Here is a 25,595-nt window from a genome sequence, read left to right as displayed (position 1 = left end):
TTTTTAAAAATCTTCAATCAAATCTAATCAAATCTAATCAAATCTAATCAAATCTCATCAAATCTAATCAAATCTAATCAAATCTAATCAAATCTAATCAAATCTAATCAAATCCAATCAAATCAAATCTAATCAAATCTAATCTTTTATTGAATTTGCAATCGAAAATGCTTCACCGAATTTCATAGGACACTGTTTTGGTATTATCGTCACTTTTAGGTTAGGACGTTGTAAATATTTTTTGAAGTTTATGTCTCTCGCACGGTGTGTTTCCTAGAACAAACTGTAGATAAAAAATCGGCAAGTCTGATATTTGGCATAATGAAAGAAGAGCTCTTTCCTGACATTTTGTGAGAAATTTTGGAGAAAGTCACTTTTTATTTTACAAAATTGAGCATATCTCTGCTTATTTTGAACCAACATTCAAACTTTTTAATGGAAATTGCTCAGAAAACTGTTCTCTGTGATTGATTCGAAAATGTTATAAAATGTTATAGTATTATATGGCAGAGGATTAAATAAATATTTCTGGTAACCTTTTGGGTAATAAATAGCTTTTAAATGAAATACTCTAAGTTTAGCAATGTTTTATGCTCGAATGTGTATCCGGGCAATCTGTTGCTGTATGTTAATGACAAATTATACAAAGAAAAGATTTTCATTCGGCCGTATTGAGGGTTCCAGCTTGGATTTTGGGGTTATTCCAAAGAAAGTAAGAAATCTTGTAAATTAGGTTTGGAAACTTTTTATTGGAGGTCAAATATGTAATTTAGAGTATCCTGAAGTATATTCATATTAAAAATATGAAATATTAAATAGCAAGCCATGATATTAACACTTGAATGAAAACGCATTTTACACCTGCCCAGTTGTTTTGCAATCATTAGTACTCAAAATATCTAGGTATTGAAGAAATTTGTTTTTCTCCGAAAAAAAATCTTTTTGCAATACTGTACAACGGAATTTCATAAAAAAATCAAAATATTTTAAATCGATCCCAGACGTGCTAAAAATGATTTTAAACGCAGGAAAATGCATGTCAAATTGTTTTCAGTTGATTTGAATACAATTTCCATTAGAAGTTTTTTGAAAAAAAGTTATCCCTTGTTTTCTGGATATCTTTGAAGGGGGGGAAGGGGGGGGGGAGTTATTATTTTTGTAAATTTAATTTTATTTTTGTTTTTGAATATTACATTGAATTGATGAACATAAGTTCTTCTATTTGTCACTTAATTATCCTGTGATTTTTAACTGGTGATATCTTTGCAATAATTGGTTCGAGTTTCAATGTTTATAAATTAAACTTTTGTAAAATTTTCAGATCTTTTTCATTAAAATAATTTTTAAATTTGGTTTAAAATATAAAATGAGGAAAATTAATTATTTGTAGACCATTTAAAAATTGTGCTTTGTTTTTTTCTGGGTTATTGTCACTTTTTCAGTCTAAATTGAGGTGAAATTACATAATAAAAGAGGTAATATTCAACCTTCCTAAGTTACACTTTTTACATCACTTTATTGGTTTTCAACCAAAACCAACATACCAAATGAAAAATGGAGTCCGTCTTATTGTCATGTCTTGTCTTTTCACCTCTTCTTTCAAAGGAAATGTTTCTTAATGTATATCTTTTGTCATCCAAGAAAATAATTGATTTCGGATTTTCATAAAAAAAACAGTCAGCCGTATTGTTTTAATAATTTTCAGCAATGCTAAAGTCACTTATTTATTATAGCTTTGATGACATTTCTGTTGCATTTGGCTTTAAATTTTGTGTTATGGCACTTTACTGTTTCATTCAGTCACGAATACTTATCATCTAAATACTCTTCCTTATTTTCATTAACGGTTTTGTCACATTCACAACTATTTGAAGTATATTGAAAGATAGAAAACCAAGGAAAACATAAAAAAAGTTACAAGTATACAATAGTAATAAAATGGAAATGCTTTCGAATGGAGTTCGACACTTTGAAAAATCATATAAAATCTGCTTTAGAGGTCCCCTTCTAAAGGAATTATACTTTCTGTATGCGTACACCCACTTTGGTATGATTTTAGGAGAAACAACTTTTGACCACAACTGCAAATCGCATCAACTTTGAGCCACACTCAAAGTGAACGATTGCCTTTGCGCGTCAACAACACTTAAATTAGTTAGATTGGACAAAGTAGAAAAGTTTCGCTTTTAGCACTTAAATTTAAAAAGAGGAGAATCTTAACATAATTAATTCAAATTTTAAGTTCTTTTTCATTTGGAATCGTTTTCTAAACCACGTTGATGATTTATTTTGTGCGCTCTTTTGTTGTGTCGCCTTGTAGGAACCGTACCTTAGCGCTAAATAATACTTTCACTTAAAAACAAATCCCTTCGAGTCGTCACCCCGTCACTCTTTATCGCTGCAGCAGCTGTCATCGGGACTGTTCCCCTCTCCGCTTCCCCCGCCAATGTTCCAATCTCCCTCCATACGCCACACGCTAAACAGGTAGCTGAGTTTTTCGCGCACGACGACGCCCCCACCTCCTCCACCAGCTCCTCCTCCTACGCCATTGCCACAGAGTTGGCCCGAGTTTAGCTGAAAGGCGGCGGAACTGAGCGCCGGAGAAGCGCCACTACCCGAGCAAAGGGGCTTCTGGCCGGACTCGTCCATCGACGGGAGCTCGTTGTTCGAGAGGATGTAGTACAGGAAGTCGATGTACCTGGGAAGAATGAGGGGGAAAGAGAGAAGAAGAGGGTTGAAAATGAAAGTCATTGAAGAAGTTGGGAATTTTTGTTAAGCCAGGTATGCTGGGAAAGTTTGAAAGTTCAAAAGTGGAAACGAAGGAAGTTGATTGGATTTTCCCTTTATGGTTTTGCTAGATATGTTGGGATTTACATAAAAGTAAATTTTATTCATAATTATTATTCCATAACTGTGGAAGGGATCAAAGCATCGATGGTTCCTAAAATGCTAAATTTGCAAATTTAACTAGAAAAATGAATAACGAAGAAAAGTGCATCAATTTACTTGTTACATTACTTGTAATAACAGTGTAATTTTAAAATATTTCAACCAAATTGCTACACTATCTTTGTTCAAGCATTTAAAAACGGTTGAATAATTCGAAAAAAAAAACTCGGTGTTCTGTATATTTTTTTATATTTTTTAGATCAAATTTTATACTATAAATAATATATGAAATAATACCATTTCAAGCATCATTTAGTTTTGTGAACTTTTTCTGATCGATTTTGTGCCTTCTACAAAGTTTTAGTAATTCAGAAAAATAAAGCTGAACTTCAAAAATAAGATACAAATTTTTCCTTCATATTTAAATCAAAAATTTAGCAATTCATTTTAGTGCAGAAATTCGTTAAATTGAATTCAATACAGAGAAGAGTGATGATCAATTTTCTTCGAAAATGATCAACAGCTTCGCCTTAAAAGAATATTCATAAATAACGTAATGAATTAAGGATCCACTACACGCGAACATTTTTTTACTTCGACTTTTTACGGAAATCGTCATAAATCTTAATAGAAAACAATTAGTCGCACTTTTTGTATTAGGCTCTGTAGGAATGTTCTCAAAGTTAAGAAGACCTAAACTGATCTGATTGTTTCTTCAAAAAGCCAAAAAAAACTTGCCGAAATAGCTAAATTTTAAATAAAAAAAAAATAAATTGATTTATGAAAAAATAAATTAGTATTTAATAAATATTGTAACTTATAACTAATTATTTAAAAATTTTACGGTATTTCGAGACCAAATCATCAACTCAATTTTAGTGTTGCCGAAATTGGGAATAGTTCCCCTCCCACTAACATTTACACACAAGATGTGTGTGTGTGTGTGTGTGCAACCAATCAAACGGAACCACGCGGTCACTTCTTACAAATTGAGTTGTTTCGATGTATTTTAGAATTTTTACATTCTACACATGCAAATAACTCACATAAGCATTTTGATGGTGTTAGCTCTGCCGAGCTTCGGTGACCCATTTCTACGCAGACTAGCCGTGCGCGAGGTACCTCAGCTTGAATCGACAAGCCCCGCCCTGAAGAACGTTTGCATCAATCGGATTCAAACGTTATTTAGAACTTCCGAACCCTTGCCAAGTGGACAAAGGCCCAGCGCGTATATAGGTGGTAGTAACAGTATTCCTTATTCCAGTCATAGCTCACCAAGCAGCCGTGATGGCGTAGTGGTTAGCAGTTTTGCTTACCAATACAAAGGACGGGGGATCGAACCCCACCCGAGCGACTTTGATTTTTTTCGTTCATATTAAAGAATTTCAAGTATTTCTAAGTCTTAAACTTTCTCGTTGGGAGCAGATGGGCATCGAACCCAGGATCATTCGCAAAGCGAACACCGTAACCAGTCAGCCACGGCTGCTCCTTGTAACACCTTACCGGTTTTGTCTTGAATGATGTGTATGTATGTCAGAATAAATGAAAGAATACCATCCTGGTCTTTGAGGAATGCTCGACAGCTACCGCGTTCCATACCAGTTCCGCAACCGACCCGGAACGAGCCACGTCCTTGATTCAACCGCCCTTCTCCAGCACCATCAGCACCGCGTTCTATCAAGATTTTTAAATTTCTGCCAAAAACTATTCGTTTGAAACACGTAACTTCACAACTTTTCATCAAAAATTATTGAAGCCCGAGAAAAACTGTGACAGCGAACAGTTTTCGCGTCCGCAAACCCCGATTGCTACGATCTCACTAACATTTACACACAAAATCCTCTGTAATTACTCTTAGCTTTAAGAAAGTGGTCCCAGCACCGAAAAGGAGCAAAAAATAATAATGTAATGAAAAAAAATCGGGAATAGTTGAAGAAATGTTGCCAAAATTGGGTTTTGCCATAATGGCACTGTAATCAGATATTGTAACAAGACCACCTGCTCAAGATTGGGTAGCATTTAGATTTTTTTTCTAATTCTCATTTTTTTAAAAGTCTAGAAAAGAATATTGTAAAAATTTTGATCAGCTATTTAAAAATATCTGTTTCAAGGATAATTTCCACTTTAAACAAGTATATCTGTGCTTTTAATCAAAATTTTACAATGGTACACTTCAATTACATGTTAAATTATGCATTAAAAACACATTTTTGAAAAAAATAAATAAAAATTTCCGTCAAGTTTAACTGTTCAAAACCTACTCTTAAAATTAAAAGAAAATCAAGGTGCACAGTAAAAAAAAACTCATGGTCATATTACCTTTGGGAAGGGGCCCAAGTAACATTTTAGGTTTTAAGTGAGCCATAAAAGCCTATTTAGGCCGTATGAGGGTTTCCAGAACCATGATAAAACCTGTAAGTTTAAAAATGTTACTAGGGGGTACATCATTTATGTCAGAAAAATGTGTAATTTTACCTCTGAAAATGTGTAATTTTATCACTTTCCTAATGTAATGTCACTTTTTCAGCCTAAATTGAGGTATAATTACATCATAAAAAAGGTAATATTCAACCTTCCAAAATAACACCTGCTAAATTTGGAAGGTGTTATTTTGAAAGGTTGAATATTTTTACCTCTTTTATGGTGTAATTTTATCACAATTTAGACTGAAAAAGTGACATTACACCAGAAAAGTGGTAAAATTACACGTTTTCAGGGGCAAAATTACACAATTACATTTTTTCTGACATAAAAGATGTACCACATTCCAGATGTAATAAAACCATGTTTTTTTTACTGCGTGGAGACTTATATGGAAACACCAATGATGAAAAATGGCTCATTCAGAAATATGCAATCAATCGATGAGCAAAGATTTTTCCAGATAAATAAATACAAAATTGAATATTGCCGATTTTTTTTGCGAAAAGCTCAAGTTTGCCTCACTGCAATAGTTGACTCAGCATAATCATCTTTTCTAAAAATAAAATTAAAAATGTTATGGCTCAAGGCCTCTTTAACCCCATACAACCCAACCCTGCCTCTAGACGGGCTTCGATTTAAATATCGCCTTAAATTTAAGAAAATTTTGGTTTGGATGTTTGATTTGTTTTATGTAACTATGTTTTTTACTAATATTTTCTGTATTTTATGTAAAAATAAGTTTGCAGTAATGTTTGTACGTACAGGAAACCAATTTTTATGCGGTGGGTCAAACATTTTGTTTCGTAGATTTCTCTCAAACCATACAATATTTTTGCAAGCTTCAAAAAGCATTTTGTAGATCTGAACAAAACCTACAAATTGCTCTTTCAACATTGCAAATATGTTGTGTCGTTCCAGAGAAATCGACAAATTATGACAACGTAATGCACCGCGTTAAAAGGAGTTTCATTGTATTATGCAAAAAATAAAACACTAAAAATGATTCAAGAAAAACATAAAACAAGAGTGACGACCTCTTAAATTGTGGAAACTAAACAAAATTTAAAAAAGGGTATTAGAGGGTTAACAATCAGATTTGGCCATTTCTGCTGTAGATTTACATTTTTTACATGTAACCTCTCAATTTTGGTTAAAAACATGAAATTAAACAAGTAAGTAAGTGGTAACTTTTGTTGTTATTGACACTGAAAAAGTGTGCTTTTAAGACGTAAAATAATTTAGATTTTTCACTGCGTAAAAAATTATAAGAAAAAAAAATGCACGAAAGAAATGTGAAAATCTTAAATGTAGAGAAAAAAAGCGACCCCATGTTTTGTGAACAAATGATTCATCTCAAATTCGCAGTGAAATTTAAGCCATCATCATACTATGGACGCCAATTTCCACAGAAAAACAATACCCGACATCCGTTTCACATCAAAAAGATCCATTTCCTGGCACTAGCCATCACTCACGTGTCTCAAGCAAGGGAATGATAGAAAGAGAGGAATCACAAATTAGTATAAATAATTTCAAGATTGTTCAGGTGTAAACCGAAAACGCGACCAAAAATTCAAGTGGAAAAATAAGGCTTTTAACTGCTTATTTAATTGTCGGTGTACAGGACGCCACACTGTTTAATCATTTTCTGGCGTACATTCAATTTTGAAGTCAAAAACCAGTCATAGATTTGGAAAAATAAAATTATTTTTCAAATTTTATTTTTTTGAATTATGTGCACCTACGTCGAAGACCAAGATTGTTTACTTTTTGCTCTTTGGTCTGACAGTCTTGGTCTGACAGATTTGGTCTGACAGCTTTATCATGGATTTTGGTCTGGTCAGGCGAGGGATAGGACACAGCACCTTCCTGGTCTCAAGTTGGCAAAGTTTTGTGAATGACGAAAGACTGCTCGCTTCCACGGCGAATGATGGCCCTAAAAGTGTCGTCTTTCCTGGGTCCGCGTGTGGCGAAACAAGTTGCGAATCGAGAATAATGAGCGACATTTTTATAACTTCTGGCTGTCAACTCCCTGCGTGAGGACAGGGTGTGGTTAATTGAGATTATTTTTAAAAATTATTTGTTTTTTTTTTAAATACTTAGACAACAGAAGTAGTTTTTGCCAAAATTGTTGGTTTTTCAATCAGTTATTTTTTTTTTTTTTTGAAATTTAAATTAATACAACTTTAAACTTCTGACAAAGCAATCTTTGCGTCAGTTTTAACGACCGCAACGAAAGCCAAAGTTCCACCCGGAGAAGGATCTCACTCTCCGGCAAGACGACGACAATTTTTACGACTTTCCACCGCGAGAATGAAGTTCCCGTTTCTTGGCACTGGTCATGGTTCACTGGAAAAGTGTACTCCCAGCAGCAAAAAAGGGCCGTCTGGAAGCAGGTTCTATCTTTAGGACGGCGTCGTTACGTGAAAGATGCAAAATGTGCAAGCACGCGACAAGCGGGCGTTAGTTGACAAAGTGACGTAACGGGCAAGGTTTTTGCATTCTGGGAAATTGACAAATTAACGCTTACGTCATTTTGCGGTGCATTGAAGTTTTTTTTTAAAGAAGCGATCATTTTTGGGAAACATAACTTATGCGGATTTTTCACGGCCCGGTGTGTTAAAATTCAAGCTGCACGTGGCAGTGAATCTTTAGTTTTGGCGCGTTGAAAAGGGTAACGCTGACAACGAGATATTTTCAATCATGAGCAGAATGATGTTTGCTTAAAATCACAGATTGAAGTAAAAAATGATCCAGTAATATTTCTATTTTTTTAAATTAAAGCTCGGTGGTAACATTTTTGACCATACTTCTCCATGGCTCAAAAGTTGCGGATTTTGTTCCCTAGAAGCACATCAAAAAATTTCAAATATAAGCAAAAAACTGATTTTGGAAAATTAATATTTGTAAAAAAAGGGTTTATAAATCTGCTTTTTTTCGTGCTCCAATTTTTTTCTGACTAGTCCTCATCAATACCAACAGCTTTACCCAAGACACCAATCAGAAAATTCCATCAAAAGATACAGATTTTTGCACATTTACGCACCATTTTTGTATGGACAGCTGCCAAAATTGTATGGGTAAACCAACGACACAAAATGGCTTCTACACTCATCCCACACATTCGGAACACCCACAAATCTCGGAACACTTTTGTGATAATTTGTCAATAGCATGCCAAATGCAGGTTTTCCCTCGACCCTACTATTTTTAGGACATTTATTTTGACATAACTGATATTTTCACAAAAAAAAAAGTTATCAGACCTTGGATAAACATAACTTAGTTTGAATTTCGTTGGTTTCAGTGCGTGAAGTCATTATTTTGTAAAAATGATGTACTCATGGAGAGAACCAAAGTTTGTTTACATCCGTAAGAAAAAAGTTTTCCGAATTTGTGGATTTCAAGGATCAAAGTTTTTCATCAAAAACTTGATACCTATAGAAGTTAAATTTTGCAGTTGTTCGATACCAGCATTCGAAAGATCGCAAGAAAGGCTTACAAATGAAGGTAAAAGCGAATCATTAAGTTAAATTATCGATTTTCTATGATTTTTAGAACATTGGCCGATCTGTAAACTGTGCCAAATATGAGGGATGACCACCAAAATGTTTTTGAGTCAATCCAAAAAAAAAAATTAATGAAATCCATTTCCGATTTTGATGATCTGTCCGATAATAATAATATCAAAATAGTAAATTTACGGCTGTCACATAAAAAGGCATATTACATCTTATTTTTAGAGTAAACCTTTTTCTCCCGAATTGCACTCATTCTTTATCAATAACTCTACTCTCAAGATACATTTTTGTATGGTCATCTTTCACATTTATATAAAATCTTGTATAAACAAATATTAACGCAAAATAGCATCTTTGTTCATATGGAAATCGCCTACAACGTTTAGGGCAAATAAAGAAGTACGAAAAAAATATTTAAATGGAACGATTTCTGGAAAAATTACTTCTGAGCTTGTAAAATTTACTTAGTTTCAGCCACAATAAAAATGCAAATTTGTATTGGACGAGCTTTCCGGTAAAAAAATACGAGACTGAAAAATCAAGTTTGTAAAATTGTCTGGAAAATCGATTCAAACTACCAGTTTTTGAACATTTTGGCAATTTTTTCAAAAAAAAAAACGTTGCTTAATCCACCTTTAGGTGGTTGGCGCCTTCCTCATATTTAAAGGGTGCTATCCAAAGTGCGTAAATAACACTTAAGTGCTTATAACTTTTGATAGGGTTGTCAGATCTTCAATGTTTTGGACGCGTTGGAAAGATCTTTTGAATACCTATCCAATGATAGGTCGCATAAGAGATCTGGACAGCATTTTCATCAAAATATCTGAGAACCGGCCTCGAAAAAGTGCGTAAGTAACACTTAAGTGCTTATAACTTTTGATAGGGTTGTCAGATCTTCAATGTTTTAGACGCATTGGAAAGCTCTTTTACCTACCTATCCAACAATAGGTCGCATGAGAGTTCCGGACAACGTTTTCATCAACATATCTGAGATCCGGCCTCCAAAAAGCGTATAAATAACACTTAAGTGCTTATAACTTTTGATAGGGTTGTAAGATTTTCAATGTCTTGGACGCGTTTAAAAGGTTTTAAATACCTTTCTAAAAATGTTTTCTTACAAAAACCACCCTTTATACAATCTTCCGGACTTTTGTTAAACTCGTTTTTTAGCATAACTTTTGAAGTACTTAACTCAACATTATCATTTTTAATAGCGACTTATGGGACCCCAAGACGGATCGAATGACGCTAAAACGGACAAAATCGGTTCAGCCAATGTCGAGATAATCGAGTGACAATTTTTTGATCAACATCCCACCACACACACAGACATTTGCTCAGAATTTGATTCTGAGTCGATAGGTATACATGAAGGTGGGTCTAGGAGGTCTAATTGAGAAGTTCATTTTTCGAGTGATTTTATAGCCTTTCCTCAGTAACGTGAGGAAGGCAAAAATAAGTTTCAGTGAAAAAACTCGCCAAAAATCAATTTTTCAATAAATTTTTGATCTTTAAAAAGCATTGGAAATAAGAACTCTTAAAATTATAGAAAATTTATGGGTTGGAAGTTTTACTTGTTTTATGTGACTTTGCCAATGTTTTTAAAAATGTCATTTTTTTAAGTGTCAACTTTGGCTGTGTTTTTACTAACATATCCTATATTTTAAGTAAAAAGAAGTATGCAGTAATTTTTCTAGTGTCCCAGACTATGCCTCTACACATTTATTTACAATTTAAATGATAATGGTGCCATTTCAAAGCAGAAAATGTGAAGTGGTAGAATAAGCCAAATACTACCAAAAACAAACACAAACTAAACAAGATAAATGCAAAATAAAATACTAAAAATGAAACAAGAAAAACATAAAACAAGAGAAGTAAAGTTTTTCGTAGAACAAAAGTTGCTCAAAATAACCTCCTGAACAAGGGAAAATAAAATTTTTGAAAAAAAAAATTGGGCAGTAGAGGGTTAAACAAACCTAGGAAAACATGTCTACAAAGTTTCGTTGAAATCGGAGAAAGTCGGGTACAAAAGTACCAGAAAAATACTTGATTTGAGTTTAAATTGTTGTATAAATTCACGTGGTTTAAATGATTTTTGCGGAAAATGAACTCCTCCCATTTTTATGGCACAGGCATGGTCTCTTTGGTCCAGTCACCGTCAGAACAGCATTTCGAGGTTTCATACGACTTATTCAAAGTTCAGGTTTGATTTTTAGACCCTCAAATTATGTTTGCTTAAAAGCCCAACGGATAACCTATCATTTGCATCCAAAACGATGAAAATTTTCATTTTTTGGACCACCCTAACACGGCGTAGGCCCTAAGGATCTAAAAATCACTACTGCAATGATCTGATTTTCCATTACCACCCATTCTCAGCCTTCCCTCCCCTCAACGTGTCAATGAAATTTACGATACTTAACTATTCGCTTAAGTTTTATTTGAAATCCCATCAACATCATCATTATAAATAATATATATCAAAGGCGCGTCGTCGTTCAAACGATCCAAGGCGCAGAACCAAACAGAAACTTCAGAGTGGATCATTTTACAGTTCCCGGTAGAGTCTCCCAAACGACGAGGTGAGCCGGGGGAAATTGGGTGGGAAAATGTCCCCCTCCCATCCCCCTTTTACCCCCGCAACTCGAATGAAAATCGTGAGATCCATAATTTTGTTTATTTTTCCTTTCACTCGTTTCTAAATATTTCATTCCGGGAAAATTATGCTCGTAAATCTGCGTGCTGCTCAGTTGGGCCGTGATGATTCTAGTATGTCCGACTAAATAAGCCATTCCCGGGGTGAAACGAGCTGAGGTGATTTAGAGGAATTAATTATCGCCACTACTCTGACAGCACAAGCCAGTTGTGGACCGGGCTTAACGGGTTGACACCGATGATTTGTTGTGAGTTTGTTACTTTGTTTGAACATCATTTATCAAACAAGTCAAACTTAAGTCTTTTTGAAAACATATTTCCTGATTATTTTTAAAAGCATCAAGCGTCTCCATCCACAAAAATAAAGTGACCAGATGTTCCCCCCTTCAAAGAAAAACAATTTAAAATCGTTTCGAGCTACTAACAATAGTTAATCACTTGACGCCTTTCCGGAACCAAAACCGCTCCTCATCATCGTAATAAACTTTGTCATTTTTCCGTTTCATTTTCCTCCGTTCGGAAAAACTCACTTGCCTCCTCTGTGCGCATCGTGAAAAATTGTGGACAAAAAAGAGCTATAAATTATCGACTCCGCGCTCAGCTAGACTGCGACGAAACATCCGGAACCAACTCCGGGGAGGGACCTTTTTCTCACATCATTCACGTCACAGTTATTGTGCGCAGCCAGAAAACGTGTGCGTTAGTGGCTTTTTCTAAGTTGGGGTTATCACGTGTTGTGTTGTGGAGATGTTTTTTTTTTTCATTGTCGTTGTAGTTTGGAGTAGAGTAAGATTCGTTCAAAGGTTTTTGGTAATATTAAAGGCTGATAAATTCACTGAATTTGCTAATTTCATGATGACAGAAGCCGCAATTGTTTTACACTTCGAGTTTTATGAAAAATTGCTTGTTGTCTTGGAACAGTTTAATCTGTCAAAATTGTTATGCACCCTTTTCTCGATCTTGTCCATAATTAACCTATTTAAAATCTTAGAAATATGATGATATTTTTAACTCCTGTTTCAATTACACATATAACTCTCGCTTTTAGTTTGAAAAAAATGTCCAAACAATTTCATCTTTTCAATTTAAGCTCTTTTCAATAATTAAATTTAAAAAAAATCCGTTGAAAAAATCATATTTTGCTACATTCAATTATCAACCAAAGGCTATGTAAAGGAGTTCCTTTTTTTATTCTTAATTACTTCTTTCTTCACATTTCATACACAGATTCAGATTCTGTAAAAAAAATCAAGAAAAAAGAAAGAAAACTTTTGAAAGATAATAATTTTTCCCTTCTTTCTTTTGTTTTTTTTTTAATTTGTCTTTTTGTGATGCAAATTTTGCTTCATTTATTTTAGAAAAGGGAAAATTTCCCAACATAAAGTCATGTAAATTTTTAGCTATAAAATATTAAAATTAAATTATTAAAGAATTTATTTTTTAAAAGAAGGAAAAGTCTTTAAATTAAACTTATGAATACAAAAGGGAAAATCTGTCTGCAAGTTCCAAACTATTTTTAAGCAATTTTATCTACTTCAATTCTAAATTTAACTGAGGGGAAATAAAATCTCTCAAAAGATGCCCGTCTTCAAATATTCGACAATCAAGTATACAACTTTCCCATCCTTAATAGGTTTAAAATAATCTTATGTAGAATAATTCGCAGACAAATATGTGTGTTGAATATAATGAAAGAAAGGGATTAACTGTTGTTAATCTGGGTTAAAAAAAAGTGGCTTAAAGATGCGTAATTGATTTTGTATGTCATTTTAACTTTTTTAGGTTGTTTTCGAAAAGTATTATGTAAATTCTTAGTTTAATTTAAAGTAATTTTTTTTCCTTACTTCGATTGAGAAGCATGGCACTTTTAATTCAATTGATGTAACGAAATCCGATATTTATTTATTTTTTTTCAAAAAATCATGTCTCAAAATCGTGTCAATAGAAAAGATCACAATTTTTGGATAAGCTACGTGAAACATACTGAAAATTACAGAGAATATTTTTTAGCAGTGAGCTCTTTGGTTTCGTAACCTTTAAACTAGCAAACAAAGTTTACATTTTAGCTCACATGCCAAATTGAAACAAAATTAAAGTAGTTTTGACCTTTATTGTTCTGGTTTGACGTGAAATCGCTGATGTAATAATTCATTATTTAAAAAAATATAAAAAAATAAACGAAAACGAAATTTTGAACATTCTTTGAAAGTTTTGTAAATATTTAAAAAGCCATTTTACATTATACATAATTGTATACAATTATTCATACCATAAAAAGCCATTTCTAGTTTTGCATCACTTGATATGTGAATTTTGAATGAAATGTATTTCGTGACAATTTCGTCTAATCTGAAATTAGAGTAATTAATGAAAATGTAGGTCTCTAACCTAAAATATGATTCCAAAGTGATCTGATTGAGTGTTATTTAAGAATGTGACGGCATTGGAACGCTGTAACATATCCTTTTTTTAATGTATCAGGCAATCAACTGATCTAATTCCACTAATTTTGGGTTGGAGCGTCCAATTTCCCGGGAAACGGGAAATTTTCAGCCAATTTCCCGGGAAATCCCGGGAATTTTAAATTTATTGAAAATTGTTATGATCTTGGTTTTAATTAATATTATGCAACACAATTCTATAGGACATGTTTAAATAAGTGTAAAGATCAATTAGCAGCTTGACTGCATGTAAAAAATCATTCGACTACAAGAAAGTGTATTTTGGTATTTTTATCAAAACTGCGAGTAAAATTAATCCATAATACGCAATCATAAAATTGCATAATCCACAATCACAACATGCAGAAATTATGTTTTTCATGACAAATACTGGTTTCAGCTCTTGAACAAATGGTAAAGCTTTTTTGTGTCGGTTTGAATATATTTTTGCATTTTTTTGAGAACAAACTATAGAAATTAATTTTTCAATGATTTTTTTTTTGTATTATTATGCAACATGATTTAAATTATACGATAAATCAACATCATTCCATAAAAAGTCTTCTATTTTTTCACATTTAACCCCTTTAACACCTGTAGTTGCACCAGTGCTTCATAATTCTTTTACTTCAAATTGTTATTCCATTAGTACTAGGTATTCAACCAATTGAATTAATTCTTTTTGCACAAATTCATTTATCATCTCATTTGATCATGGTAAACAAAAACGTAAAAAAAATCTTAATTTTAATTTGGAGGTAAGGAGTTAACATTGTTTTGATGAAATAAAATCCATCTATTAAAAAAATTACCTAATAGTAATAATTTAATACTCATTAAGCAAGATCTTTTCCCAGTTACTTTAAAAATTAATATTATCAGAAATAATTCTGAAATCATAATTTCTGATAATCTGATTAATTATATATAAACCAAACAATTCATTTAATTGAACAAAATCATGTAGAGTTTGTTCATTTATTATGTTTTCAGAGCATTTTCAAAAAGTAGTACCAGAAATTTAAGAAAATGTTTACTTCCGCTTGATTTTCGGGAAATCCCGGGAAATTTACAAATTTCGCGGGAAACGGGAAATATTTTTTTCGGGAAATCTCCGGGATTCCCGGGATTTTTTTCCCGGGACGGGAAATTGGACGCTCTATTTTGGGTTGTTGAACTCAAATTTTACTACAAAAATCAAAATTAGCAAAAAAAATATGATTCGACTAATCGAACACTGTATAGCAACCTTCGGATACTAAAGTAGGGAATGTATTTTAAACCAGAAATTCTTGTATTGTGACCTTAAAAAATCGGCAATTTGAAATTTTATTAAATTACTACACCTCAATTTAAAACAAGCTTTAGTTTCTAAAGCAATATTTACAGCAAAAATAAACTTTTCGATGGGTTTATTTTTGGCTTAAAAAATAAAAATGTTTATTTGATCCACAGAAAACCAATGCATGTTTGATCCTCCACTAGAAAATCGTTAATCTTTTTCAAATTTAATAAAAAGCTCTTTTCACAATAACAGTTAAATCTTCCAAGTTATTCATTCTTAGTATCCGCTTCACTTCATGACCTTCTCCTTGTCCTCTTTTTGCAACATCCTTCATCCATGTGTCAAATTTCAGCGTCGCACTCGCTCTTCTTGATCTTCCTTTGCCAAGATGCCGCTCATTTATGATCTTTCCCGTTTTCTTTTCCAACATTTTTTCTTGTCTCTTTTTTTTTGCATTTACTACGCATATTCAAATTAAAATTATGCTTCCCTCAACAGAGCAGTTGTCTTTGCTCTTTGTTCCCGAAGCAACAAACAACAAAAAATGTCACTTTCTGTGGGAACACACCCATCCCGCTGGTCTCTAATGTTTCAGAATGTTTCAAACAAAAAAAAACATGCCCACTCTCGCCGAATGAGCACTATTTTAGGAGTTTTTCTCCATTCCGGCAGCGCGCCCGTCTCTCGTCACGTCGTGATCATGATAAACGACTCCGAAAAGTGTGAGAAACGGCTTTTATCCGCGATCCGCGGGCCGATTTTTGCGAGCTGTCAGAACAGACCACGCTGCTCCATTCTTCAACTTATGTTTGGCCCGCGCAAAAGGTTACGACTAAAATCCATCATCTCTTTTTCGAAAGAAGCCAAGTGTCTCATTTCATGAGGGGAAGCAACGTTTTTATATGCCTTTGGCAACATTAATTGGAAGTGACTAAGTTTGGAAGAAGACAAACTGTCAGCCGAAATGGGAGTGGATTTTGTGTTTGAATTTTTTGGGACAGACATTTTGCTGCATATTTGCTGGAAATTTGTGGGTCATAATGTGAGTCAAGCGCAAATTTTGGCTTTTCCTAAAGAATTTCTCAAAGTGGCTTAAAATGGCTAATGATTAATTTTAAATAACCACCAATATTGTGCTTATAAGAATCATAAATAACACAAAACCATAGTCTTATGCAAACAACAACAAAAATTGAAAAACACGACTTCTGAGCATCAATTTGACGAGCGTTTAACACATGTTTCGCGTTTTTTTCTCTTCTGGAAGACGAACAACGTTTTTCCTCGCATTTTCTGTGGCTTTAAATGTTCAGCTCACCGACGACATGTTGTTCGCCCCGCTAATCCCAGAGGAAACTTTATGATGTCATCGGGGCTCAAGTCTTTCCGTGGTCGCAGGAAAAAGCAGGAAGCATTACCACAATATTTTCCCACCCGTCAAGCGCGGTGTTGATCTTACGTCATCACCACCCGTCAACTTGACGGGAGAGCCGATGGATTAGGTAGCACTGTCTGCGGGATTGGTTTGAGGGATGATGGGTTGATTTTTTCCCAGTTGAGTTTTATTTGAAATGTTGGAAGGCTTGAGGAAAGTCATTAGTCGGTGAAACTAGATTACGCCTTTTAAAGGCTCATGTTGAATGTATTGGCATCAATAGCTATTTAGTTCCACATTATATTTGGAATTAGATATTTATATTTATACAAGCCTAACCCGACAAACTTCGTTCTGCTCTTTTATCGTTTGTTGACGTTTTTTGATCAAAATATGATTTTACGTAACTTTCTCCATACAATTTGACGATGCTCCGGAATCGGTTCCAGAGTGGCCAAAGTGTCAATTAGTTAGCGTAAGAACCTTCCTTGGGCTTATACGAACCCAACGCAACAAAAAGCACCTCGATCCGACGCTCCGTATTGAACTGATTCGCGTTCGAACAAAACCGTCGAAATTTTTTATATATATATAGATTTATTTAATGGAACTTCATTCATCTGCAGAAATGTTGTTTTGTTGTGAATTCATAAAGATTTTCCTTTCTAGTGGTATATTTAAATCTTTTTATCTTTGAATCATTACATCGTCAATTTCAAATCTTGAAATCATCAAATCTTCAAAACCTATAAAGAGAAAAGTGAACCTCTTTAAAATTCACGCTTCTTTTAGTAAAATATGACTGGGAAATTATTCATTCTAGTGGAATGGTCCGTTTCAGAGATTGGAATTTAGGGGAATGGGTTCTATAAAAAAACTACTCAATTTAAATTAATTTGCTCAATAAAAATGTTTTTTGCCTTCCTCACCTCACTGAGGCAAGGCTATATAATCACTCGAAAAATGAACTTCTTAAATACGACTCCTAGATATACTTTCACGTATACCTATCGACTCAGAATCAAATTCTGAACAAATGTCTGTGGGGATGTATGTAGACATGATTTTTTCTCCACACGATTATCTCAGAACCTGGGTGATGAATAGAGAGAATGCGTAACGTGATTTTCGAATGATCCCACTTTGTTTACATCTACAAAGTAGGAAGCTGCTCAAGCACATGCATGACTTTTTTCTTCCTGATAAATGAGCTGTTTTATAATCAGTAGTATGCGTTTTATTTTGTCTAGTTTTTGACATTTTTTGCTTTAAAATTGTGTGTGTTTTCCAGTTTTGATCGGTTAGAAGAGGTTTTTCATTTTTACGGGTGACGAAGAACTGCGGCGATAGTGTCATTCTGCGATGTCGCAGATTAATTCCCTGGCTAGTTTTGGAATCCTGCAGCTCTTCCTGGTCAAGCAAATAAACATCGATAATTCTAGCGAAGCTGATCCAACAAAAAGAGCAGATTTTCACTAAACCAGTAGGTTTTCAAACGGAACCAAACAGGAAAGACAACTTCTGGATGGATACAACCGCATCGACTCCATAAACGACTTTCATTCATAATTTTAAAAAAATACGATCTCGCCTTCAACTTTCTAAACATTTCTCGACTTCAACTTTAGGTTTTCAAAAGCCACATATTTTTATTCTTGCTTAAAAAAACAATTTTTAATGATCGATAACAATACTCTCTACTTTTGGCGAACAGCAAATTGGTTCCACTTTGACAGTTCAAAATTGAGGCCGTTTTGCGAACCACTATTCATCACCCAGCTCAGAACTGGCTGTACCGATTTTGGCCGGTTCCGCCTTATTCTGTTCGTTTTGGGGTCCCCTAAGACCCTATTAAGTTTTATTCTGTGAGTACTTTTAAAGTTATGCCAAGAAAAAGTTTTTTTGTAGCTGCGAAAAAAAGGGTAATTTTTGCATAACCTCAAAGGTCGGGTCTTTTTGCTTTTTAGACTTTTTGACCACGCCAGCCACACCCCCTTGCATGCGTATTGCCCGGTTGCCACATCGCTTAAGCAGTGTCTGCGTCTCTTCTGGAAAAAATCTGTATTAATTATGTTGTTGCATCATTTTGTCTCGACAAAGATTTACACGAACTTTTTACTGAAATATATAAATCATGAGACTTTTCACCTTTTTTTTGAAGAGTTGGTAAAAAAAAGAATTGAAAATTGCTGTTCAAGTAAAATCAATAATTTAAAACAAAACAAATGAAAAAAAATAATAAAAAAAATAAAAAATAAACTCTTAAATTAATTTGTAAATACCACCTAAAATACAACATGAATGCGAGGAAGGCACCAACCACCTTAAGGTGGATTAAGTAACGTTTTTTCATATTTTTTGAGGTAATTTTCCGGGTTTTCCTCAGTTCAAACTTGATTGGCAATAATTGTTCTTTTCAAATTCCTTACAAAACATATTTATCAAATAGAAGATCCAAAGGCTTTCTAAATCTTGTGTAAATCTTGTGTTGTGCCCGTATTTATAGGACCTTATCTTATGGTGTCATATCGGTAAAGTTTGCGGATTTTTGCTCAGTAAGAGTTAGTAGCCTTATTCATGCCCACTTTTTTTAAAGATTTTTTTCATTTATCGCGTGTTCATAAGGTAAGTATGAACAACTTTTGTCCTACAAAAAAATAAAATATTCGATTGTTTTGTGTTTTTTCTTGCAACATTTTTAGATTTCCAATGATTTTTTTTGTTTATATTTGTTTGTGATAGTATTTGGCATATTCTACCAATACCTTCCATCATTTGAATTAATTTTTTCATATTTTTACCTATTAAATTTTTGTTTGTTTTTCATATTTTTTTTATATTTACATTAATGCATGTTATTTTAACTTAAAACCTTGAAAATGCAAGTCAAAATACAGCCATAGTTAGCCCTGAAAAAATGACATTCTTTGAATTATTGTCTATGTCTAATAAAATAAGTCAAACTTTCAAACATAAAATTTTCTAAAATATTCAGAAATTTTTTTCCCAACTCAAAAACACAAATTGGTTTAAAAACAGTTTTGTGTCGATTTTTAAGATGAAAACAATTCTGGTTTATTGATTGGAATACAAAGTCTCTTTCCAAGTTCAATTATGGCATTGAACAAAATAAATACGAAAAGTTTAATTTCAATTAAAAATAACATGTTTCTGTCTTATCAATAATGCAACATTTATTTTAAAAAACTTCCAAAAAACATTTTAAGGGACATTTTTTTTTATTTCTGTCATCTATTTTCCAAGCTCAGGTTCGAATAAATTAAAAAAAAACCTTGATTTAAAAAAACTAAATTGAAATCAAACAAAAAATCACAGAAGTTATTAAAAATCTATGTTTGAGCAGTTCTCTACGGAATCGGTCTTTTTTCTTTAATTTTAATTTTTGTATTTTTTAATCTGGCTGAAACTTTTTTGGTGCCTTCGGTATGCCCAAAGAAGCCATTTTGCATCATTAGTTTGTCCATATAATTTTCCATACAAATTTGGCAGCTGTCCATACAAAAATTATATGTGAAAATTCAAAAATATGTATCTTTTGAAGGAATTTTTTGATCGATTTGGTGTCTTCGGCAAAGTTGTAGGTATGGATATGGACTACACTGAAAAAAAATGATACACGGTAAAAAAAAATTTGGTGATTTTTAATTTAACTTATTGTCACTAAAACTTGATTTGACATTTCAAACGGGCCAAACATTCAATATTACGCCCATTTAAAATGTTAGTCTTGATTTAAAATTTTTGAAAATATTTTTTTCGGAAAGATCGGAAAATTTCACAACTGTTTCATGTTTTAACGTTGTAAATTGGATTTATAGTTGCTGAGATATCGACATTAGAAAATGGTAGGTTGTTTGGGTGAGACTTAGAAAACATCAATTTTCCTGTTTTTTAACCTTGCATGGCAATATCTCAAGAACGATGGGTCGTATCAACAAAGTTCAATAAAGCAAAATATAGAGAATTTTCTCAGCTTTTCAAAAATATTTTTTTCAAAGGTGTGCAAACATGGGCACTAATATTAAAAAATGAAAAACTGTGACTATTTTCAAAAAAGTTACCTAAAAATGGTTATAACTTGAAAACGGTGCAGTTTATCAAAAATTCACTAGAGTACTTTTTGATTGCAAATTCGATTTAACATCGAAAAATGAAGTTGAAAAATTTTTGCGATCGATTTTTCGATTTTTTGAAAAAATCTGTATTGATTCAAAAAATCATAACTCGGTCAAAGATTTTTTGCCCATTCTGGAAATTTCTGAAAAGTTGGCGTTTTATGTCCTCTAAAACATATCAAAAAATAAAAAAAAAATTAAAAATAGTGTTTTTTCGTAAATCAAGTTTTAGTGACAAAAAGTTAAATTAAAAATCACCAATTTTTTTTACCGTGTATCATTTTTTTTCAGTGTAGTCCATATCCATACCTACAACTTTGCCGAAGACACCAAATCGATCAAAAAATTCCTTCAAAAGATACAGATTTTTGAATTTTCACATATCATTTTTGTATGGACAGCTGCCAAATTTGTATGGAAAATTATATGAGGGTAATTCTCCGCCAACTCACACAGCAGTTGCCCCGACCCCTCTTCGATTTGCGTGAAACTTTGTCCTAAAGGGGTAACTTTTGTCCCTGATCACGAATCCGAGGTCCGTTTTTTGATATCTTGTGACGGAGGGGCGGTACGACCCCTTCCATTTTTGAACATGTGAAAAAAGAGGTGTTTTTCAATAATTTGCAGCCTGAAACGGTGATGAGATAGAAATTTGGTGTCAAAGGGACTTTTATGTAAAATTAGACGCCCGATTTGATGGCGTACTCAAAATTTCGAAAAAACGTATTTTTCATCGAAAAAAACACTTAAAAAGTTTTAAGAATTCTCCCATTTTCCGTTACTCGACTGTAAAAATTTTTGGAACATGTCATTTTATGGGAAATTTAATGTACTTTTCGAATCTACATTGACCCAGAAGGGTCATTTTTTCATTTAGAACAAAATTTTTCATTTTAAAATTTCGTGTTTTTTCTAACTTTGCAGGGTTATTTTTTAGAGTGTAACAATGTTCTACAAAGTTGTAGAGCAGACGATAACAAAAAAATTGATATGTAGACATAAGGGGTTTGCTTATGAACATCACGAGTTATCGCGATTTTACGAAAAAAAGTTTTGAAAAAGTTGGTCGTCATCGATCATGGCCATTCATGGTCACCCGCGACAGACACGGACGACGAAACAAAGAGAAACGCAAAAAGTAACTTTTTCAAAACTTTTTTTCGTAAAATCGCGATAACTCGTGATGTTTATAAGCAAACCCCTTATGTCTATACATCAAATTTTTTGTAATTGTCTACTCTACAACTTTGTAGAACATTGTTACACTCTAAAAAATAACCCTGCAAAGTTAGAAAAAACACGAAATTTTAAAATGAAAAATTTTGTTTTAAATGAAAAATGACCCTTCTGGGACAATGTAGATTCGAAAAGTACATTAAATTTCCCATAAAATGACATGTTCCAAAAATTTTACAGTCGAGTAACGGAAAATGGGAGAATTTTAAAACTTTTTAGTGTTTTTTCGATGAAAAATACGTTTATTCGGAATTCTGAGTACGCCATCAAATCGGGCGTCTAATTTTACATAAAAGTCCCTTTGACACCAAATTTCTATCTCATCACCGTTTCAGGCTGCAAATTGTTGAAAAACACCTCTTTTTTCGCATGTTCAAAAATGGAAGGGGTCGTACCGCCCATCCGCCACGAGATATCAAAAAACGGACCTCGGTTTCGTGATCAGGGACAAAAGTTACCCCTTAGAACAAAGTTTCACGCAAATCGAAGAGGGGTCGGGGCAACTTTTCCCGATTTCGTGTGAGTTGGTAGAGAATTACCCATGAACGAACTAATGATGCAAAATGGCTTCTTTGGGCATACCGAAGGCACCAAAAAAGTTTCAGCCGGATTAAAAAATACAAAAAAAAAATCGAATGACCGAAATCTCAGAGAGTTGCTCGTTTATAAAATGAGCTGCAAATTATCATAAAAAGGAGTAAAACATAAGAAAACTAGTTGAAAACCATGATTATTTTCAAAAAAAAAATGTGAAGGCCTGTACAAACTTTGATAAAATGCTATTTCTTCATTTCATGATAAAAAGTTGTAAGTTTGTGCAAACTATGGCTTGAAACTTTGAAGTATAAAAGTTTGTTTAAACACGTTTAAAGGTATTGGATTTCTGTTACATTATCATTTCCCCTCAAGAATGGCAAAACTCCTCACCGGTCGAGAAACACACATACACTGCTTTAAAGGAAATGTCGAAAAGCTGATACATAAATTAAAATCCCTCTTTTGATAAAATAGTTTAGAAAATGTGACCGATACGGAAAATATAAATTTTTACAGGTTTTATTTTTTTAACTTTGAGCTTAAATTTACTTATAATTAAACATATTGTAGGAGGAGTAGGTTTGCATAAAAACTGTTTACAGCCCATAAGAAATGTACATACACAATTTTGAGTTTTGGTTCAACCAATATTCAGTCAGAAGTTTAACTTTGCCAAATTTCGCTCTTTTACTTATCTTGCCTCCATAAAAGAGAAGTGTAAGAAAGATTATTTGCTACTGGACCCTTCAAAAATGCTGGACCTTTCTCAAAAAATCAGAAGAGGGAATAATTTTAATTTTAAATAATCTGGATTTTATTACATCATTAATTTTTCTATTTTTAATCATTTGGAATATTTTGAAGTGAAGTGAAATTTGTGAGTTTTTTTTAATTTTCTAAATTCTTGAAACAGAATTCCTAAAATAATATATTTAGTATTTCTTATTAAAATATTTTCTAAACATTGGTATAGAAGCTCCCATAACTAGTTTATTGAATTACTTTTATTCTCTCGTCAAATTTGGAAATATAATGAAGTATCTCTTTGAATCAATGCTCTGCATATTGAGACTATGTTTGCAATTAAAGCAAAACATTATCACTTAACAGAAAACCTAAAAACTTATCAAAAATCTAATTCACATAATCGCACTTGGTTGTTAGATGGGAATTTCTGTTTAGTGGTAATCAACAAGAAGATTAAATATAGAAATTTATTAAAATTTTAACATAACTCTGAGCTTCAAAAAGCATTGAAAAGAAAAACAAAATGGCTAAAGTGGAACTCTCTGGTAAGTTTTCAAAAAGCCGTAAGAGCCATCGTGACCTCTGACACTAATTTTCGTTTTTTTCCGAAAATGAAACAAAATTTCATTTATATTTAGTTTGAGGCACTTGAAGGACTTGTAGATGAACAATCTCGAGCATTTTTGATATTGTTTTTTCGTAAGTAGGTCGAATACCGATGCAAAAAGGACTTTGTTTACCAATGGCTCTTACGGCTTTTTGAAAACTAATCCGAGAACTATTCTAGATAGGCGGGCATAGTTTAACATCCACAGAAGCTGTTCAAAATTAATCTTAATTTTCAATGCGGCCATGACAAAAAATCTTCTTCAAATTTCAACTCACCTCGACGCCAACTTCAGCGTCTGAATCTTGCTCAACTTATCGCTGGGCAGCGTTGGAATGATTTTCCTCAGCGAGGCGAACGCCTCGTTCAGGCTCTGCGTTCGCTGCCGCTCCCTCACGTTCGCCATCACCCGCTGCGTTTGCAGTTCCTCGTAGCTGATCGATTCCCTGACCTGACGTTTGCGGATCCTGTTGCTGCGGGACTTCCGGCCGGGTTTTTGCTTGTCGGGATTGGGATCATTGGAGGACGGTGGTTCGGATGGCGTTGATTGGGTGGGGGAACTGCTGGTGATCATGCAGGACGACGAGGTGGTGGAGGAGGACGAGGGAGTGGGCTGGAAGTGGTTCGCGTCGAGTTCCGGTTTGTTCGGGGAGGAGTTGCTGGACGGGGTTTGGGGTTCCATGCTGCAGGGAGTGTCATTTTGGTAGTAAATGCCGTACTGCGAGGGATCCGAGTAGGTCATGGGAGGAGGGTTGTGGTGGTGAGACTGGTGTGACAGCTTGTCGTCATCCAAGTTGGCCAGTTCGGGAACTACCACGTAACCGTTGGAGGTTTGGAGGTACTCTCCAGGATGGTAGCTGTAACCGGTTCCCGGATCGTACCGAGGACGTTTGTTGTCACAACCCGTCGGACTCAGCGAGGATTGATCGAACTCGTAGTCGTAGTCGGCGTCGAGTTTGCGCTTCTTGATCGAAGTTAGGGGAGGCGTCAGAACACTGAGCGGCTCTCCCGGAACCACTTGGGTTGTCACGATCGTCGGGGTTTGATACACGTAGATCGCGGATTGCTGAGGCATCGAAGTTGGCTGCGAGTGTGGAGGCATCAGGGTTGTGTAATCCGGACCGGTTGACCCAACGGAACCCAGCGCCGGATGATGGTGATGATGATGGATCATATGGTGACCGGCCAAATTCTCGTACGACTCAACCTTGATCATCTTCGGTGATCGATGCTCACTACTACTCACTGACGGAAGTTCAAACTGACTGTTGCTACTTATATCCAGAATCAACTTGGGCGAATTGGGGTACACGGACATTTTACACCTGTTCCAACCAAAAAAAAAATCACACAAACTCCCCTCCCAAACACTTCACCATCGATTAGTCGCTAATTGGTCACAATCAAACGCGAAATTGCACTCGCCAAATTGCTCACGAAAGATCATCCAAGGAAGCGTCAACGGCGATTACCCACGATCACGCGGACACCGGTCTACTACGATCGACGTTGACGGAGGAAAAGTGAAAAACTGACTGGCGCTTTTTTGAAAATCTTCTCGGCAGAAACGGAATCTTAGAAGAGGGAGACGGAGAATGCAGTGAGGATCGGCCGAGCTGCTCACACTCAGAGCGCCTGGGACTGTGAAGAAGATCGGAGGAAAACTGCTTAAAAGTGTGAGTGTTTGTGCGCACAAGGAGACGCCAAGTCAGTTCTCCGTTTCAGTCGTGCACGTGCAG

At 34.2% G+C, this 25,595-nt stretch overlaps 1 protein-coding gene across 1 annotated transcript; it reads right to left on the bottom strand.

Annotated features, from left to right (window-relative positions):
- Positions 1–1,715: 1,715 nt before the first annotated feature.
- On the bottom strand, positions 1,716–25,374 carry LOC6046315 (protein twist). The gene is made up of 2 exons (XM_038257890.1): positions 24,135–25,374; positions 1,716–2,698 (listed from the first exon to the last, which is right to left on the bottom strand). Exons 1-2 carry the CDS (start codon positions 25,172–25,174, stop codon positions 2,386–2,388), a joined length of 1,353 nt encoding a protein of 450 aa, XP_038113818.1. The 5' UTR covers positions 25,175–25,374; the 3' UTR covers positions 1,716–2,385.
- Positions 25,375–25,595: the final 221 nt, after the last annotated feature.

This window comes from Culex quinquefasciatus, chromosome 2, assembly GCF_015732765.1.
Source record: "Culex quinquefasciatus strain JHB chromosome 2, VPISU_Cqui_1.0_pri_paternal, whole genome shotgun sequence".
NCBI lineage: Eukaryota > Metazoa > Arthropoda > Insecta > Diptera > Culicidae > Culex > Culex quinquefasciatus.
The sequence above is the reverse complement of the archived record's forward strand: the minus strand, read 5'-3'. Positions and strand labels throughout refer to the sequence as shown.